This window comes from Stegostoma tigrinum, chromosome 1, assembly GCF_030684315.1.
Source record: "Stegostoma tigrinum isolate sSteTig4 chromosome 1, sSteTig4.hap1, whole genome shotgun sequence".
NCBI lineage: Eukaryota > Metazoa > Chordata > Chondrichthyes > Orectolobiformes > Stegostomatidae > Stegostoma > Stegostoma tigrinum.
Genome location: NC_081354.1, coordinates 29,482,281 through 29,503,432, shown reverse-complemented (window position 1 = coordinate 29,503,432; position 21,152 = coordinate 29,482,281). Strand labels below are relative to the sequence as shown.

Sequence of the window (21,152 nt, the reverse complement as noted above, 5' to 3'; positions counted from 1 at the left end):
AACTCTTATCATGGTAAGGCAGAGTCACAAAGTCTAAGGACCGTAGGGTACCTGCTGTCATTTGACAGAGGCAACTGGTGGTGAATTTAACCAAGGTCGTCATGCCTCAGGTAACGGATAAGGTTGAGAAGCCAAACCTTCACTGTGACCTCACCTAGTACAGGAATTGAAGCCATCCTGTTGGCGCCACTCAGCTCTGCAAACCAACCAATTGAGCTAGCTAATGTCATAACTTCGAAATGCCTTTTGAAAATCCATCTATATCCTATCCACTGATGTTCCCCTTTATTCTGCCAGTTAATCCTCAAGTAATCCTGCTGGCTTTGTCAAACATTAATCCCATTTCAAAAACCATGTTAATTTTGCCTCATCATACTGTGATTTTCTAAATGTGCACCTATCTCATTCTAATAATGAATTCCTGCAGTTTCTTCAGCTGATGTCTGGCTCACTAGCCTTTTGTTCATTTTACTTCCTTTCTTGAAAATTGGGTTTATTTTAATCACATTCCAGACTCAAGGACTTGTAGGCGATCACAAGCTGTGCATGTTACTTTTAGAACCCAAGGATGTGTTCAAGTAAACTTTACTGAAGTCAAATTTTGCTTAACTATTTCATGAAGTATTTTGAAGGAGTGACGAAGTGTTGATGAGGTGACATGCTTGATGTGTATTGAGACTTCAAAAGGAGTTTGATATAGTGCAAACATAATAGATTTGCCAGCAAAGTTGAAACTCGTGGAATGAAAGAAGCAATGGCAGCATGGACGTAAAGTTTTGAAAATAATAGGTGATATTGAATTTGGATGTACTCCACACAACTTTTTATATTTTCAGAAAGCACAATGCTGGGAAGTGTTGTGAACTGTGAAGAAGATAGTGGTAAATTTCATGAGAACATAGTCTTGGTAGAATGATTGGGCATGTGGATAAAACTTAATATTTGGAAAGTTGATCTCTTTGAGAGAAGAGTCAATATAAGCTAAAGGGTGCAATTGTAAATGGGTGTGCAGACACAGCTTTATGAACTTAAGCATTGTGTTTAAAGGTGGTGGGATAGACTGAGGGATTTTGGGCTTAATAAATCAAAGCAAATTGTACAAATGCATGGAGCTTATGATGAGCCTTTATAAAAGTACTTCAGCCACAACTGGCATGTTATGCCTAATATGGACGCCACATTTTTTGAGGATATGAACCATTGAACGGATGCACAAAGGATTTGAGAATGGTTCTCAGAGGGACTTCAGCCACGTGGTTATATTAGAGAAGTTAGATTATTCTTCAAGCAGAAATGATAGTGATGAGATTTAATAGGAGTAGTCAAAATCTTGACTTGAGTAGACAAGCAGAAACTGTTCCCACTGGCAGTGAGTCAGATGGCCTTGAATCTCTAGATTTGAGGTGATTGGTAAATGGCCCAAAATGACATGGGCATCATCTCAGAGTGTGCGACATGAGAGTGGCAAGCCTGTGGGATTCTACTATGAAGTGGTTGAGGCCAAAATCATTGAATGTTTTCAAGGAAGATTTAGATATTGTTCTTGAGCAAAAGGTGTGGGGAGAAAGCAGAAATAGGGTATTGCTTTGGTGATCAGCCATGAACATATTGAATGGAGGAGCGGGATGAATGGCTTGCTCTTCCTGTTTTCTGTGTCTCAAAATAGTTGTTTTGTAATGTGCCGCCCAGAAGTGTGGTGAAGGCAGATTCACTTGTGGTTTTCAGAAGGGCATTACTTACAAGTAAATAAAATTGCAGGGGAAAAAGCAGCACTAGCATTTGCTTGACAGACGAATTGGCTTCCTGATCTGTAAATATTCTATGACTTTATAACATGATACATATGAACATGGAAAATTGAGTTGAAGTTAGTAATGGTTTAAAAAAGTATAAAACTAGCATTTGTCAGGTCATTGTATTTCACTTTACTATTTAGCTGTGGGCAGTTGTAGATAATAGTTTGACTATGGAGCATTTCATTATTTCAGCTGAGGTGGTTAAGCCATTAAATAGGCAGGACAAAATGCATTGGTATGCTGACATCTAATGCAAAACAGAATACAGAGGTAAGTATTTAAATTTAATGATGACCTCACTGTTATTACCTTGTGAAGAAATGGTCATTATTGCCCACCTTCGATTCAATAATTAGAATAATTTAAGATATAATGCATTGATTCGTATGAAGAGTAATGCTGGAGATTTAAGGGATTGAACAGGGCAACAAGAATAAAATGTTTTAGGAACATCTAGGTTCCAAATTAATTTCAAACTATCAGCCATAGGGTATCAATCCCTCTGTAGTTTTAGGTTGAAATGGTATTAGAGATTGTTGGCTGGTTAGGGTAGGCACCAAAATATGAATGGCTTTCTCCTCCTATTTCGTTTCAAAATAGTTGTTTTATAATATGCCACCTAGACGGGTGACGAAGGCAGATTCCCTTATGGTTTTCAGAAGGGCATTACTTAGAGGTGAATAAAATTGCAGGGGAAAAAGCATGTTCTGTGCCTTAGATATCCATAATCTGCCTGCTCAGACATGTTGTGACCTAGGATTTCTGGCCCAGGAAAAGAGACAATATCATTACTCAACAAAAACCCTTATTCTGTGCTGTATGTAGAATTTGTTTGGAAAGTGGATCATTCCTAAGAGTTGTGAACAAACAGCTGGCTGTCAGACTTTCATTTGTCTGTGGCCCTTTTAATGATATTATACATGGCCAAATGATGCTGCAACCATTAGCGTCTGGGACTGGTGAAAACTGCAATAAGTTGTGTAGATCCTTATTTGATTTGATTTATTGTCAGATGTCAGTCCAGTGAAAAGCTTTGTTTTTGAGCAGTACAGGCAGACCATAGTAAGCAAGAACATACAGATCATAGGGTGAAGAAAGAACTTAGGCTGAGTAAGGCGTGCAGGTTACACTGCAAGGGACATGCACTAGGCAAGATCAGCATTATTTGAAGTTAGTGTCCATTTATCAGTCTAATAACAGCAGGAAAGAAGCTGTTCTTGAACCTGCTGGTACATGTATTCAAGTTTCTGTATATTCTGCCTTACGGAAGAGGTGATTAACAGCATTACCAGGTGGGATGAGTCTTTAATGTTGACGGCCTTTCTGCAGCAACAGAAATGGAGTCCATGGATGGAAGGTTGGTTCTGTGATGGTCTGGACTGCGCACACAATCTTCTGCAGTTCATTATGGTCCTGGGCAAAGCAGTTTTCATGCCAGGCCATGTACCCAGATGGTATTATTTGTATGGCACATCTGTAAAAGTTGGTGAGGGTCCTAATGGATGTGCCAAATTTCCTGAGCCTCCTGAAGAAGCATTCTTTTGCCAACTTGACCGTCATATCTAGGTGGCAAGTCCAGGGCAGTTGTCAGCTATTGTCAATCCTAGGAGCTTGACTTCTTCAGATCTCAGCCTCAGTTGTGCTGATATAGATGGGGGTATGTTCTTGTTATTTCATTCCGCAATCAATGATCAGTTCTTTTCAGTTTTGTTGACATTGGTTGCTATCATTGCACCATGCCACCAAGCCCTCTAATTCTTTTCTGTATTCTGACACATGATTGTTTGATATCCATCCTACCACAGTAGTATTGTCAGCAGACTTGTGGATGGCATTTGTTCAGAATTTGGAAACAGTCATGGATGTGCAAAGAGTACCACAGGAGTCTCCAGTGTTGAGTGTCCACGTGGAGAAGGTGCAGTTTTCTATCTTCACTGCGGACTGTGGGTCAAGAAGCTGAGAATCCAGTTGCAGCGGGCAGAACTGAGACCTAATTCTTGGAATTTTGACAATAGCTGGAGGGGATAAATACTATTGAAGGTGGAGCTGTAGTCGAGGAGGAGGAGTCTGCTGTAGGTGTCCTTGCTGTCCAGATGCTCCAGGAATGAGTGCAGGGCTGGGGAAATTGCATCCGCTGTGGACTTATGTTGGTAGGCAAAACCAGGGGATCAAGACCGGCTTGGAGATGAGAGTTGATGTGGGCATGACCAATGTCTTGAAGCACTTCATGATTACGAAGGTCAGAGCCACTAGGCAGTAGTCATTAAGGCATGTTACATCTGCTTTCTTAGTTGTTGGCATGATTGTAGTCTTGAACCAGATCAGGACTTCAGTTTATAGGAGGAAGAGGTTGAAGATATCAGTAAATACCTCTTAAATTTGAGTCATTTGTTCAAAAGCAGACTGTGACAGACTTTATGCTTGTTGAAGTTAATTATCAGTGCCACAAAAATTCTTTGGCAATATTTTAGCATGTTGATAATTGTGCAATGATTGGAATGGATCATCGTTAATATCTGGTGGAAAATGTAGTCTGCATCTCCCCTATGGTGGTGATCAAGACATTTGAATCAGGAGCTCACAGCTGGTATTGTCACAAACAGCAGTTTATGGGTTTTCAAATTTGGGCATGTGCACTGGCCACAAGTTGCTAGTTAGTTTGCATTTGTATCATTCATTGTTTTTGTGGCAAAATTTGGCTCAATAATAATATTTAAATGAAGGGAATAAAATTTAAGTGTCCAAATAATAAAAATTGGCAAGTGCTTGAAGAAATGTGTGGACTGCAGCAATACATAATGAGCTAGTCAAATGGCCAATAAAATGGCAAATGAAATTCAGTTCATTAGAGTGAAATAATGTAGTTATGTACATTTCCATAGTTACATTTCACCAAAGACGGCACTAAGACAGAAAAGAACCATAGGAAGTCATAACACAAACAGCAATTCAGCCGAATGCGTGTGTTTTGGCTGCCCAGCCTAAAAGCAAAAGCCCTTGCAGCATTGACAGTGTATGTGGAAAAGCATTTGAAGTGCCATCATCTACAGTGAGTTATGAACTGGAAAAGTGGGCTTAGACTGGGCATCCAAAACACACACACTCGGCCGAATTGCTGTTTGTGTTATGACTTCCTATGGTTCTTTTCTGTCTTAGTGCCGTCTTTGGTGAAATGTAACTATGGAAATGTACATAACTGTTTTTCTTTTACAAATGTGAGCATATTTGCTAATGAAAGCAATTGACGAGTGTCTTATGGGGTTTTTGTTTTTTATGTGGGAAAGCAGTAAAGAGCTACACAATCAAAGAGAATAGTGAGAAATACGAAGGAGTTGGAGGCGGTGGTATGGGGGCGTGTGTGGTGGCAGCTGCGGTGCACGTCCATTGAGCTGTGAAGGGAGTAGGCAATGTAAGTTGGCCAAGATACTTTCCATGCCAGTACTGTTTGAGATACTTTTATTAGTTGAGGCATAGCAACTATCTGGAGGGTTAACAATAACAATAGTGAATCATTCTGGTCATTGCATTACAAGAAAAACTGACCACACTAGAGAAAGTATAGAGGAGATTTATGAGGATGTTTGTGGAACTCAAAATTTTGAGAGAGGATTAGATAGGCTGGGGTATTAGACACTTGAAATAGGGGGCTGAAGGAGATTTTAATTTGAGGTGCACAAGTTTGACCCTGTTTAGCAGTGAGGAAGTCCTGACTTCCATTAGCAGAAGGTTCAGTGACTAAGAATCATTTATTTTAAATGCAATCAGAAAGATTCCAGAGCAGACTTGAAAAAAAAATTACCCAATACTGTGTCAGGACCTAGAACTCATTCTAAAAGAGTGGTAGATGCAAAAGCCCTTACAGCATTGACAGTGTATATGGAAAAGCATCTGAAGTGCCGTCATCTACAGTGAGTTAGAACTAGAAAAGTGAGCTTAGACTGGGCAGCCAAAACACACACACTCGGCCGAATTGCTGTTTGTGTTATGACGTCCTATGGGTCTTTTCTATCTTAGCGCCGTCTTTGGTAAAATGTAACAATGGAAATGTACATAACTACTTTTCTTTTACAAATGTGAGCATATTTGCTAATGAAAGCAATTGACGAGTGTCTTATGGGGTTTTGTTTTTTATGTTAAAAGGCAGCATTTCTTTGAGCAGCACTGGCAGAAAGAAAACTGGCATTCATTTTAAGCGATGGAAGCCAGTGCTTGTCTAAAAATGGCATCACCTGGACAGATAAAATAGCTTGCACAAAATGAATTTACTTTCTCCTACGAGCGTCTATCTGTCTCCATGCACTCCCTGCAGCCTCCATTCTTCTTCCAGCACCTGCCCACCCCACTGCCAGTGGCTATGCCTGCATTTATACAATTACTTTATTATTTTACTAATAATCACCCTGATTTTAAAAACACATTCACAAAGTAGATTTAGTGCCAAATTAGGCAGATGTATTAATTGTTTTCATGTTATTTTTGCAGTAGATAGAACAAGTAATTCAACGATCTACTTGAATTGCTTCAATTATCCTCCAAGTAAATAAAACTTGTTAAAGGTATACTTGTGGCAAATTTAGTCTTAGCCCAGTAAGTAAAGGAATTTCATTCAAATCAAGACATTTGAATGGGGAGCGGGGGGGCTACTCATCAAAATGTTACTTCCATACAGTGCACCACAGCAATCAATTTTGGACAGCTGTTGGCAGATTTTCAGTTAATTGTTCATGTGTATTTGCTGCTGATTGCTGTTTAATTTGGATATGAATTATTCTCTCAATTATTTTCACAGCGAAATCCAGTTCGATACCCACGTATTTAAAAATAATATTCCTAGTAGTGTAGTTGATTGCTGATATATTGTGACTTGTTGGTTGACTGCAGTGAAAACAATTCCACATTCCAGAACTAATTACATAGAATCAGATTTGCATTTTCAGGTCTGCTGAGTGGCTGCCCTATATGCAAGGTGAAACTGAATATTCAGACAAGGGAGGAAGGCATATGCATCTTTCTTGGGGAGGACAGGAGGGGGATCTGTTGACTTGAACAGCTGGTTTTTATACTGTTAGTTCTATGAATGTAAAATAGACTTCCTAGTTAGATAAACGTGGCAATTGGCCCCACTTGTGTTCAGAATCCCTATGTCAAGGCTACAGCTGAATGTGAGAGATAATGGGAACTGCAGATGCTGGAGATTCCAAGATAATAAAATGTGAGGCTGGATGAACACAGCAGGCCAAGCAGCATCTCAGGAGCACAAAAGCTGACGTTTCGGGCCTAGACCCTTCATCAGAGAGGGGGATGGGGGGGAGGGAACTGGAATAAATAGGGAGAGAGGGGGAGGCGGACCGAAGATGGGGAGTAAAGAAGATAGGTGGGGAGGTAGGGAGGGGATAGGTCAGTCCAGGGAAGACTGACAGGTCAAGGAGGTGGGATGAGGTTAGTAGGTAGCTGGGGGTGTGGCTTGGGGTGGGAGGAAGGGATGGGTGAGAGGAAGAACCGGTTAGGGAGGCAGAGACAGGTTGGACTGGTTTTGGGATGCAGTGGGTGGGGGGGAAGAGCTGGGCTGGTTGTGTGGTGCAGTGGGGGGAGGGGATGAACTGGGCTGGTTTAGGGATGCAGTGGGGGAAGGGGAGATTTTGAAACTGGTGAAGTCCACATTGATACCATATGGCTGCAGGGTTCCCAGGCGGAATATGAGTTGCTGTTCCTGCAACCTTCGGGTGGCATCATTGTGGCAGTGCAGGAGGCCCATGATGGACATGCACATCTGCCAATGTGGTATACTGCATCCACTGTACCCGGTGCGGCTTTCTCTACATTGGGGAAACCAAGCGGAGGCTTGGGGACCGCTTTGCAGAACACCTCCGCTCAGTTCGCAACAAACAACTGCACCTCCCAGTCGCAAACCATTTCCACTCCCCCTCCCATTCTCTTGATGACATGTCCATCATGGGCCTCCTGCACTGCCACAATGATGCCACCCGAAGGTTGCAGGAACAGCAACTCATATTCCGCCTGGGAACCCTGCAGCCATATGGTATCAATGTGGACTTCACCAGTTTCAAAATCTCCCCTTCCCCCACTGCATCCCTAAACCAGCCCAGTTCATCCCCTCCCCCCACTGCACCACACAACCAGCCCAGCTCTTCCCCCCCCCACCCACTGCATCCCAAAACCAGTCCAACCTGTCTCTGCCTCCCTAACCGGTTCTTCCTCTCACCCATCCCTTCCTCCCACCCCAAGCCGCACCCCCAGCTACCTACTAACCTCATCCCACCTCCTTGACCTGTCCGTCTTCCCTGGACTGACCTATCCCCTCCCTACCTCCCCACCTACACCCTCTCCACCTATCTTCTTTACTCTCCATCTTCGGTCCGCCTCCCCCTCTCTCCCTATTTATTCCAGTTCCCTCCCCCCATCCCCCTCTCTGATGAAGGGTCTAGGCCCGAAACGTCAGCTTTTGTGCTCCTGAGATGCTGCTTGGCCTGCTGTGTTCATCCAGCCTCACATTTTATTATCTTACAGCTGAATGTGGTTGGGGTGTCTTGTTTCAAGTTGAAGCATCAAAGCAGAGCAAAAGGTGGGCAGTTAATGTACACTAAGATGCTGGAAGAATTTGTGTATGTAATCGCATTGCATTATGCTTTCTGGAAAATATGCATGTTGTATTCAACACATATATCTACAAGGCAACAGGACCAAATGCCTCAAGGAATTAGATAGTTGTTCATCAATATTTCTTGCTCTTACATGTGTACAAATTTGCACACATGGAATGAAGAGTAATCTAAACAATGCTATCAAGAAGAAAAATGGCACATGAATCGAAGAATTGTAAAATTTAACATGGTTAATGCAGATGGGCATTTGAGAGATTATTTTCAGTTCTAGAGCGCTTAAAGCACAATTGATTGTCATCAGAAGTGTAACATTGCAGGAATCTTGTGATGTAGTGGCTTAATAAATTGTAATCATAGGCTATTTCTAATTGACTTAAATTTTCAGAAGTCGAAGCCATCATGTATCACTTTTAAGCACTGATTAAAAAGTGAATTGAATAGATAGACTAAGGGGGACTGGGGGGGGTGGGGAGAAAGCAACAATGATGGATGCCTCACTGTTTTAATCAATCAGCAAGTTCTGAAGTGGCCACTTTTGCTTTAATTCTGATGGAATTGCAAATTAGCCATTACCATGTGGTAGAACTTAACTTCAAATTGTGGTCAGCTAGCAAGGGGAAACTGTCACTTTGCATGTTGGGTTTAATAAGTAGATTAACAAAGGAATGACTGACTAATGCAGATGTGTTAATTTAGGAAAAATGAAATGGTAAATGTTGAAGAGTGTTAGCAAAAGTAGAAAATAACTTTTGTCTTTATCCTTCTGAGAATCAAATTGCCAATATGCAGCTGACTGCATGTATTTCAGTTAATTCTAGTTTGTTGCAAGTGCTTTGTTTTGTTATAGTCACATGTATTATTCTTGTAAAGACCTCATCTTTTGATTTTCCTTTTTGTTTTCAGTTGTGGAATGAAATGGGAAAAACGGTACTTTACAACAAAGAACATAAGAACAAATCGCTGTTTGTTTTCCTTTTTTAAAAAAAGGTTACTGAAACCTTTGAGTTGTTGTTGCTGCTTTGCCATGGAACAAAGTGTAAGAGAAGGCAAGGCACCAGTATGATACTGGTGTTTTAATAATGTTAATAACTGTTCAGTAATCGAAAGAATCAGTAACTTTCTGAAATATGCTGTTTCCTGAGATGAAAGAGACCAGGAAAAGTTATTTAAAGCAACATGCTAATTAACAATCCTAGGAAGGAGGAGTCAAAGCAATATAAATCCCTTCCTGGGAGAGAGGGCAGTTCTTACCAGATGCAAGAAGGAATAGGGAGTTTACTGGCAAGTTACAGACTTGGCTCCAGAAATGTAATCTGTGTTGTGGATGAATGGATCAAAAGGACCATCAATAATGTCATATGAGAAACTTGGAGATAAAAAAATCCTGTAGGAATTCAACTTGAGTAGCAGATCTCCGGACGACCTGGCACAAGGATCAAAGACTGGATATTTAGAGACAGTTCAATTGGTTGCACTCGTAGCTAAATTCTTCCAGTAATTGGATAATAGTCAAGTTGAGTTTTGAAGCCTAACTCGTTGATTTGAGGCATCTTATTTTGGTTGCTACATGAAATAAAGTTTAAGTATTGTTTCAGTATTTGAGATTTCTTGAGTAGCTGAATTAAAGGTGGCTTGTGTAATTTAACACAAGGGTGTGTTCTTCATGAGATTTGGACACCAACAGCTGATGGGAATCGTGACCTAGCTGTGTGGGTACCAAAGATCATCAGCCGGACGACAGATCTGGTTTTTGGGTAGCTCAACTGCTTGTGCATGACAATAATACAGTGAACAACCTTGGACCTCTGGAAGGGGAAGTTGTTTTCCTCTCCACTGAAAATATCTGAAGCAAACCCATTATTTTCTCCCACTCTTTTTGCTATAGGCCTTTAACCAGTAACTAGAAGCATTTGTATTCAATGCAACAATTGTTGTGCCTCCTGCAAAGAAACGAAAAGAAATTGCAGAAATTAGATTGAAGGACAAAGTCCTGAGAAAATCTCAGTAAACTCTGTGGGATAATGTTATTGAACTGTTTACCCAGTTGTTTTACTACATCACCCATAAAATTAATGTTTCTTTTGTCTGTCTGTGTGTGTTGGGAAGTTTTTGGAAGGGGAGTTAGAGTTTTAATTGGTAGTTATGTCAACAGTTCAGTTCATGGTTTAACTGTGATTAGAATCTATTTAATTGTAATAAATAATACTTTAAGTATCAAAATCTGCTTTGTTTTCTGTTAATGTGGGTCTGTGACAGGTAAAGTGGTAACTTCGCCTACATTTTTAAAAAAACTTCTAAGGCAACTGAGAATAGCATGGGAGATAATGGGAACTGCAGATGCTGGAGATTCCAAGATAATAAAATGTGAGGCTGGATGAACACAGCAGGCCAAGCAGCATCCCAGGAGCACAAAAGCTGACGTTTCGGGCCTAGACCCTTCATCAGAGAGGGGGATGGGGGGAGGGAACTGGAATAAATAGGGAGAGAGGGGGAGGCGGACCGAAGATGGAGAGTAAAGAAGATAGGTGGGGAGGGAGGGAGGGGATAGGTCAGTCCAGGGAAGACGGACAGGTCAAGGAGGTGGGATGAGGTTAGTAGGTAGCTGGGGGTGCGGCTTGGGGTGGGAGGAAGGGATGGCTGAGAGGAAGAACCGGTTAGGGAGGCAGGTCTAGGCCCGAAACGTCAGCTTTTGTGCTCCTGGGATGCTGCTTGGCCTGCTGTGTTCATCCAGCCTCACATTTTATTATCTGAGAATAGCATGGCTTGGTTTCAGCCTGTCAGTCCAGTGAAGTGCAACACAGCAAGGTTTTGAGATGCCTGTCTTCCCTTAGATGATTGTGTTTGGACAGAATTTGCTAGTGTACTTCCTAGGAATTTAAAATATCGCCGAAAAACACTTAAAAATATTGGGAAAGGGATATGATCCATTCATTTTGAAACAATTCTAAAGAATGGTGTTTAATGGACCGGCTTTTGTGATGGCCAGGGATTTGCTGGAGCTGTATAAATTTAATTTGTGATGATTCTACATATTCTAAAAACAACAGACTCTAAGAATAGCCTGGGAAATTGAATTTTCCAGTGGGCACTCTTTTTTTTTTCCTCCTGCATTTGGAACCCTCAGAGTCCATTCAAGTCAGAATTCTGAGGATTTTGAATCACATTTTGATGGTTACCCAGAGCAAGTTGGAGGCTTTAAAACCTAACTCCTGGGTAGGTTTAAACTGATCCTTGGACTCTGATATTCACCTAACTGACTACATCTTCCCTGACCTCTTAGACCCCCTCAAACCATAATAAATAATTGTATTCAGAGCTAATTCAACCCTGTTTTCTTGCATCAATTTAATGTCATCTAGAAAAATAAGTTCAAAAATTTGTGACTGTTCTCCTTAATCTTGTCATATTTTGACTTTAAATGCAATTTTTTCTGCATAGCGCAATTTCAGTGATGTCATTTTGGAACATATGATGTACTCTTTTGGAAATGTCGTGTCAGCGTTTTGGTGATGACTTGAAATAATGTCTATCAGAGACACTTTGTAGATAATCAGAAAAGCTCTGAGGTCCTGTGAGGTGAGCCACATGTTCGTAGAATGCTCAAGTGGGAGCCATGTCTTATGGCTGGCCCAGTTTGCCTATTGGTAGATAATACACAAATGTAGTCAGCCATTTATTAGCTCAAGTGTTATTCAAACTGTCCTGCAGGTTGAAGTAAGCTGCTTCATAATTGCAGACCTTGAGTGGTCATGAGCAACCCAATCTCTGTGCTCAAGTATGAAGTTGATTGTTGTAAATGATTGGGCTGAGAAAACTGCTCAGAATTTCTGCAGTGATGCCCCTGACCTGTAAGTGGTCTCTGAAAGCCAGTTTTGCTTCTCATAGCAAAATGCGTCTGTTACAGCTCAGACTAGTTTGAGTTTTGGAAGATTGACGTGGGGGTGAATTCTGTGCATTGTAACTCTATATGCATGTTGGAGACAAGATAGATTCTGGTTGAGAATGTACCTGATATCCTGTTGAGATAAGGTGGAATTTCTTTCTTATGTTTTGCCCGTGGAATTTTTCCATTGCATTGCTTTAATATTCAGTCTTAAGTTTCAGATTTTTTTAATGAATTGTATTGTTTTGGAGCTCATCATCATCATCATCATCATCATCTTCAGTTTTGCTTTGTGCAAATGCTTAACCAAGACATTGTTTTGTAGATCAAGCAACAGCCTGTTACTGGAGCTGATTGTTGGTGCTATGATAAACAAGCTTGTTTCTCAACCAAAAGACCAACATACTACATTGACACTTGAGATTTGTTAAATTCTTATTCTTAAACCTTTTTTACTCTTCAGACCTTGTACCCAAGCCTACTGTCAATAAATTGCAATTGGTCTGCCCTTTGCAACTTAGACTTTTATTTCAAACATTGTGCCGTGGTTACACTTGGTCTTTTTAGTATTCCTGAATGCTTTTCAGGTTTTGGATCTCCTTCTCAAGAGAATGAATGTTCTACAGAAATTGGGTCACTAGGCTGGTATTCCTGTGTTCTATATTCCAGTTAAATTAAACAAAAGAACAATATTATTAATACTTTCTAGTTAATTAATGAAGCAAAATATGGACTATTCAAGAAAAGTTAAATCTACAAACTATGAAAGTGAGTTTGTGGAATGATCTGATGTGCTTCGAATGAATGAAATAAGGGATTTGAAGATGCAACTGTGTGGGGATGGCTTTACTTTAAAGCCTGTTACATTTAATGGCATTTTTTATATTAAAAATAGTTATGAGTAGCAACTTACTTATTAAATTGCCAGGGGAATTATTTGTGATTACATAGTCTTTTTTTAATGAGCTACTGTTTTTAGAAGCTTGGGATGAAATCAGTTTTCAGTTGTCCTCTGCCAATTCAATGAGTTTGTTCTGTTTCTGAATTTTGTTTGAACAGATGGTCCCTATGGCATATTTGCTGGCCGAGATGCCTCGAGAGGATTGGCTACTTTCTGTCTTGATAAAGAAGCTCTGAGGGATGAATTTGATGATCTGTCTGATTTAAATGCCGTACAAATGGAAAGTGTTAGAGAATGGGAGATGCAGTTCATGGGCAAGTATTGAATATCTTACACTGCTGCATTTGGCAGTAGCATCCATTATAGAAAATCATGAAGGCTTGTGTAGTAAGTCTTTCTTTTGTTAAAGATGCCTGCTTCTGTTTTTCTTTTGTGCTGTTTCATTGTAAATTATAATAAAATTTGATTTAATTTATTATAGTTCCAAAAGAAAACTTGAGGAATTATGAAAGTTTGATCTGAAATAGAATTTTTGGAGCACATTCCTGGGTGGTATCAAGGTGCAGAAGGCATGTTCTGCTTTCAAAATGTCATTTCTCTGCCACCCCCATCACTGCCCCGTGCCCCCACCCCTTTCACCACCCCCATGTAAGGAAATACTACCATACTGTGGTTTAGAGGTAACCCTTGACTGACTAACCTCCCATCATATTATCTAAGATTACACAGAGATCTTGCTCAGTTGGGTCATTCAGCTGAAGAGTAGCAAATGGAGTTTAATTTGGATGAATCTGAGGTAGTGCATTTTTGGTAAAACAAACAAGGGCAGGTCTTATACAATTTAAGATTAAGGCCTTGGGTAGTGTTGTCGAACAGAGATCTAGGGGTTCAGGTACATAATTTTGATTTTTGCCTCACACATCAGTAAGGTGGTTAAGGTATTTAGCATGCCATTACGTTCATTGCTAAGACCATTTGAGTACAAGTGTTGGAATGTTATGTTAAGGTTGTACAGCATGTTGGTGAGGTGTCTTCTACAGTAGCATTCAGTTCTGGTCATCTTGTTTATAGGGAGGATATCATTAAGCGGGAGAGGATTTAGAAGACATCTACCAGGATGCTGCTGGGATTGGAGGGTTTAAGTTATAAGAGGCTGGATAGGCTGGGAATTTTATTCACTGGTGCATAGTAGATTGAGGGGTGACTTTATAAATGTTTTAAAAATCTTAATAGGTATCAGTCTGAATGGCAGGTGTCTTTTCCCTAGGGTGAAGGATTTCGAGACTGGGGGCGTATTTTTAAGGTGAGAAAAGACAGATTTTAAAAAGACACGAGAAGCAATTTTGTTTTTAAGGAGAGTTTCGTGTGTGGAATGAGGTTTGCAGCGATGGGTGCAGGTACAGTTACAACATTTTAAAAGACATTTTGGATGCATGAATAAGAAATGTTTGAAAGGAAATGGGCCGAGCCCAGTCAGGTGGGACTAGTTTAGTCTGGGATTAAGGTCAGTGTGGACTGGTTGGACTGAAGGGTCTATTTCTGTGCTGTATGACTCTGACTCATGGCCTATACTTCTGTTTTTATCCTTGTCCTTCCCTCTAAGAACCACAGTATGGTTCCCCTGTCCTCTCCTTCCATTCCACTAGTCTCCATATTCAGTAGATCACTGTCCACCATTTCCCATATCAGTCACTCCAATAAGCTTCCATAGCACTTTTCAATACAATCTGAGTATAGCACCTTCCCTTTTACCTAACCTCCCTCTCTCCTTTTGTGGCCTCAAATGCCACTTACAAGTGAAGCAGTGGTTTACTTCTTTCAAGTCAGCATATTACCAATGCTGCTCAAAATGTGGTGTGGTCTGCTCTGCACAGGGATGACAGTGCATACTGGATGATTACCTTGGGGATACCTTAGTTCAGTTCACAAGCATCTAGTAGCGTATCACTTGAATTCTTCCTTTTGCTCTCATGTTGATGCTTATGTCCTTGACATACAGCACCACTGTTCCATTTGAGGTCTGTTGTTTCCTGCTCGTTTTGATTTTGCACCCCCCCCTCCCCCCCCCCCCATTAGCAGTCTTATCTTTTGTTTCTTTGTTTCACTTTTCTTTTGTCCATTACCATTTCCTTGGACCTGGAGGACAATCTTTTGTCATTCAGTCTCTCCTGGCTTCCACCTTATCACTGACCTTTTTGATGTCATTGTCTTTGTCCACGCTGCCTGCTCAAAACAGATCTCTAATTTCTCCAGTTCTGATTTAAAGGTCACAGACCTGAAATGTTAAGTTTGTTTTTTCCCCCCACAAGCTGTCGTGACCTGCTGAATATTTCCAGCTTTTCTGTTTTTATTTCAGTGTACTGCTTTCCAATACATGGGGAAGTTTAAAATCACTTAAAGTTCATGGAATGTGTACAAGTTTTTTTTAAGATCATATAAAGTTGAGAAACCAATTAGAGATCGAGTCATTTCAGGCCTTTATTTTAAATAAGATTTTAATCTGCCTTGGGGATAAATGTCATTGGCTGGACCAGTGTTTTGTTTTTGGCTTATCCCTCATTGTCGTTCATAAGGTGGTGTGGTGGTAAACTTCCTTTTGAAGTTCATGCTGCTCTCCATGCCAGGGTAAGTTCATGCACGATGCTGTTAGGACGGGAGTTCCACGATTTTTAACTCCCCAGCAGTTAAAGACCAGCATGTGACAAGTCATGGCCATGTGTGATTTAGAGGAGGATTTATACGTGAGACTGTTGCTGTGCATATGTTGCACTTTTTCTTCTAGGTAGTGTGGTTGACGGTTTGTAAGGTACTATTGAAGGATCCTGGATGGGTTCTTGAAGGTTGTAGGCAACTGTACAACAAGCGGTGGAGGTTGATTATTAAAGCCGTAAGATGTGTTCTGTCAGACATTTGGCTTGTACCTTGCTGGTTATGAATGAAGAGGTGAGTTACTCGCCCTTTTTGTTTGAATGAGAAATGGTTAGGTTAATAACCATGTAGTAAACGGTTAGGGATAGATCATGAAAATATTATAGAATTTTATTGCGATATTACCTGATTTAGTGGAGCCCACACCTAAGGTCTTAAATGTAGACGAAGCATGTGACACAAGGTTAAGCGTGAATTCGTTAGAGTAGATTAAGAAACTGTTAAAAGATGACGAGGCAAGTAATGGTTTACCATTTTAAAGAATCAGTATATATTTTGCAATCAATATGCACTCCTCTTATGGAACAAAGACGCATTGGAAAAAATTGGTCAGGAGTACTGAATGGGTTATAGGCAGTATTAGATAAAGTTAGAAGTGTATAATATTAACAAAACCAGTAGTAGTCCTAAAGATTTGGCAGATTTCAAATTCAAGCAAAGGATGACCAAGAAATCAATGAGGAAAGTAAATAAGAACAATCCATAAAGATTTGTGCAAAAAAAACTCCTTATTGTGTAGAGATTAATAAAAAGAAATGTAGGTTCATTGAAGATGGATGTAATTACTGTATAATGCAGAATAGTGCAAAACATTTAACAAATTTTATTATCTATATGGTGGAAAATCCAAAATATAATCCAAAAATAAATGAAGAACTAAGGGTCTAGTAAGCATGAAGTTTAAAGAAATGTTATCAGCAAAGCAATAGCCACTGGAAAAATTAATGGGATAAATCCTGTGGACGTGAAGGGCTTACTAAGTCAGCTGCAATATTACTGGATTCAATGGCTTTCATCTTCCAGAATTTCCTAGATTCTAAAAGGTAGCAACCTCAGTCCATCTGTAAGAAAAAAGAAGAGAGAAAGCAGGCAGTTATTAACAGTTAGATTAACATTGGCGATAGGCAAAATTCTCTGGTGTTGTCTGGATGCAACATGCTAGATTCACTTGGAGAAGCATAGTGTGCTTAAGTAGAGTGAACACCAGGAAAGGAAATTTTAGGGGGAGAATATAATTTCGAATTATAAAGAAAGTAATCAGGAAAATGGTCAAGGGGATCCACTGGTTGCAGATTGATTCAGTATTTTACAAAGCATTAGTGATTATTGTACACAAGTTATTGCACAAAATTGGAACTTCTGGTGTTGAAGCATGGATTTGAGAATTCATTAATGGACAGGAAAACGGAAAACAGGATTAGGAAAGAAAAAGCAGAAAAGTCAAGCCACACGTGAAGCATCTCAGATATACTCAACTATCTGTGAAGAGCTACTTGATTACCTACATTGGCTCTGCACCAGCTTTTCGCCCTTTTTAAAGAAAAGGGCAGAAAACCTGTGTTGAAGTAGCATTTTTCAGATCTGCAGCTTGTCTTAAAGTGCTTTACAGTCAGTTATTCAGACCAATTTATCCACGCTGACCAGATATCCTAAACTGATCTAATCCCATTCGCCAGCATTTGGCCCATCTCTGTCTAAACCCTAGATAAGTGTGGAGCTGGATGAACACAACAGGCCCAGTAGCATCTTAGGAGCACAGGAGCTCACGTTTCGGGCCTAGATCCTTCATCAGAAAAGGGAGATGGAGAGAGGGTTCTGAAATAAATAGGGAGAGAGGGGGTGGTGGATCGAAGATGGATAGAGGAGAAAATGGGTGGAGAGGAGACAGACAAGTTAAACGGGCGGGGATGGACCCTGTAGAGGTGAGTGTAGGTGGGGAGGTAGAGTGGGGATAGGTCAGTCCGGGGGGACAGACAAGGGGGCAGAATCACCCCCCCCCATAATAATAATAGCATCAGAAAAATAGTCCTTGCGCTGTGAGAATTGAGTCTGTAACGCACTAGCTGAGACCATGATGGAGGAAGGATCATTCAAGGTATTCAAAAAGGAATTAGGTGAACTCTTCTGTAGAGGAACCTGCAGGGCAATGGGAAATGGTAGGCTAAGTGAAACTGCCAATGAAGTACTTTTTAAACTGTAATGTATGCTGCTACATGGCAAACTCAATAAACAGCAATATTATAATAACCAGATAAGCTGCTTTGCTCCCAATTCCTCTCTGCCTCCTACCCATTCACTCATTTTCCCCTCCCTTTGCTCCTCACTCCTTTCATGCTCTACCCCACCCTGTGGCTTCTGGCCCCATTTTGTGGTAAATCACTTAAATTAAAAGATGTTATCAAATGATATTTCTAAAAGACAGCAATTAAAACATCTTAACTTATTTTGTCAATGCAGGCCAAATTTTGTGACAAAAAGATGTAACCGAATTATCAAAAAGCATGATGTTAACATCTGTGGCTATTTAACTTGCAGAAAAATATGACTACATTGGTCGGCTGCTGAAACCATGGGATGAACCATCAGAATATACAGATGAAGAAGATGTTAAGGAGCATTCAAAGCAGGACTAAAACTGTTCAGCAACCAAAGTGAGGGCCTTCTGTGCTGCAACCCATTTTACGCAAATTTCTGCAGCTTTTTCTTCACAAGCTACAAATAATTGAATGCAAAATATATTTTGTAAAAAGTGATGAATACCCTTTTGTGTGAAGATTTTAATTAAAATGTCCAGTATATGCTGCCAATGTTATTTTGCAGTTATTGTATAAGTCAGGTATGGTTATGTCCATGTTAGCAAAAAATGAATACCCAGGAGTTGATTTATCTTGGGCCTTTTTGTTTGCCGGTAGAAGTGAGATGGGCCTAAGCCATCTGACATCACTAATATTTAAATATTCTTTAAACTGGGTGTAATAAAATGAGGCTTCTTCATCTTGGGATCCTTGTTTTGTGCAATTTTTTTTATGTACAGCAACATTACAATCACCAGTGATCTTGCTTTTACTGTAAAGCAGTGAGTAGTTTGCACTACTAACAGCTAGGGTTCAGATTTGAATTTTGAATACTCTGCATAATGCAGTTTTAAAGGCTTTTTTTCCTTTGTAAAACTGCAGTAAATCAGTATCTAGTAATCAAAGGTAAGGGGGGCTACTGTTAACTGTGCTGGCTCAGTTTCAAAATGTTATGTGGTTTATTCCCACTGAATGTTACACAATTATATTTCTCTGCAATGATGTAACACTGAAGTCTAGTTCCTCTCCATTTATTAAAATGTAGGTAATATTCATTGTGCCTTATTTTGATTACTTTTCTACTTCAACTTGAGATATTGTGAATCAGTTTCCCCAGACCTGAGCCAATGCTGTGATAGTGTTCAAAAATGAAAAGCAACGATTGCCTGTCAACCTCTGTTTGTTTATCATTGCCTGTAGTATGAGTTGCCATTGGTACAGTGGAGGGAAAGGTCCATTTGTGCTAATATGCAACTAGCATATCCACTGATACTGCCATTTTATGTAATGATTGTACAGTTTAGTGTCGTCATAGTCTGAAACCCACATTGCGTTTCCTTTCTTTCTTTGGAGTAGCTCTTCTATCCTGTGGGAGAGGAGAGTACCTTTTACTTAGCTTGTGTGGGATAGGAAAAAAAATTGAGCTGATAAGGCACTGTGAATTTTGTAAATATGTGTGCAACTGTTTTGATGAAAACTTACTACAACCAGATAAAACTTACTTCCTGTAGAGTACAAAATCTTGAACCGAAACTATAGGTAATGGTGGATCAGATGGATATTGCACAATAAACAATTGGTTATTAATCTGGTCTGATGGTGATTTTTATTTTGAGGCTACTTAAAATCTTTGCTATTGGCATGATCGAATTACATTTGCTGAAGAGTTTAATCTTTACCAAAGGCTATTTATATGAAGAAAGTTATTTTGAATATTTTCAGTCTCCCAACTTAGTACTTGTAAATTCGGGTAAAGCATTGCCTTGTATTTAAAATACAGGATGGATGGGAACCAGTTCAGTGCCAAACATGGTGCTGTGGTGTATGCGTCACAGCAGCTGACTGTCGGAACACTTGTGACTTTTAATTAGTACAATCTCTTACTACTTATTTGAGACTGCACTACCACTTCTTTGCAGTTTAGTGCCATCAGATACATATGTAATTTCTTAAACCCAAATGTTTGACCAGGGGGAAAAACTTGATAGGTGAATAGTTGTTTTCTATCTTATCTTTAAGTAGGTAATCCTCAGTTGCTGCATTAATCTTTTTCAAATACCTTTTAAGTACATTCAATGTTTTGTTTAGTCTGTCACTTGTTCATTGGGAGCAGAATGGGCTGCAGAGGAGATAGCTACAGATGCTATTACATGCTGAGGTGGGCTATTGAAAAGGCCATCCTTGATGCTGGAGGACATTGATATATCAGGTTTCTGATCACTCTTGGCTCCTTTTATTGCTTCATCCCAAACAAATGCCAGTTTGTGGCCCTCTAACACCCCTATGACCCTTCAAATCCTTAATGCTAATCATTCCAACATCTTCCTGATGGCTCTTTACACCCCTATGCCATTTTAATGCAAACTCAGGTCAACCAGTGCCTCCATCTGTCATATTTTATTCTTGCATCCACCCAGTATCGACCACAGACAGAACTTTATTTCACCTCAGCTTGGCTCCAAGACTAATTTTCTTTGCAGTTCTTTCTGTATAAGAAAACACCCATTGGTAAAAGTATATCTGAATCCTATAAAACACTTAATCCCTTATTAAATTTAAACATTTTCTTTTCAAGGCACCACATCAAAGACAGCTCATTGCTGAATATTCTCTTATAATTGTCAATTAAACTTTGAATTTACAGACAGTTCTGCCCTCTATATGATGGTGACAGATTGTAGAAAATAGTCAAGCACTAATAGTACTATAATGGTAGTCCTTGCAATTATGTCAACAAGCATTTAAAGCCTCTTGTATATAATCCCTTAAAAGCAAACAGAAGTATGCACAGCCCTGCAAAGACCACACCTGCCTTTTACAGGCAATTCAGTGTATGCTTTTATTTGTAAATCTCTCCCTGCAGAGAAGTCCATTCTTAAAAAATTATAACAGATTTGCTTTGGGAAACGGAGCTCATCCCTGCAAATATGGGCCTCTTTGAATTCG

The 21,152-nt window shown here is 39.9% G+C and overlaps 1 protein-coding gene across 1 annotated transcript in view; it reads left to right on the top strand.

The window, feature by feature from the left end:
* pgrmc2 (progesterone receptor membrane component 2) overlaps nt 1–19,798 on the top strand; it is a 41,707-nt gene extending 21,909 nt beyond the window's left edge. The window contains exons 2-3 of the mRNA XM_048537984.2: nt 13,362–13,517; nt 18,448–19,798. Of these exons, the coding sequence (XP_048393941.1) occupies nt 13,362–13,517; nt 18,448–18,545 (254 nt within the window). The 3' untranslated portion in view covers nt 18,546–19,798. The remainder of the gene's footprint in view (nt 1–13,361; nt 13,518–18,447) is intronic.
* Nucleotides 19,799–21,152: the final 1,354 nt, after the last annotated feature.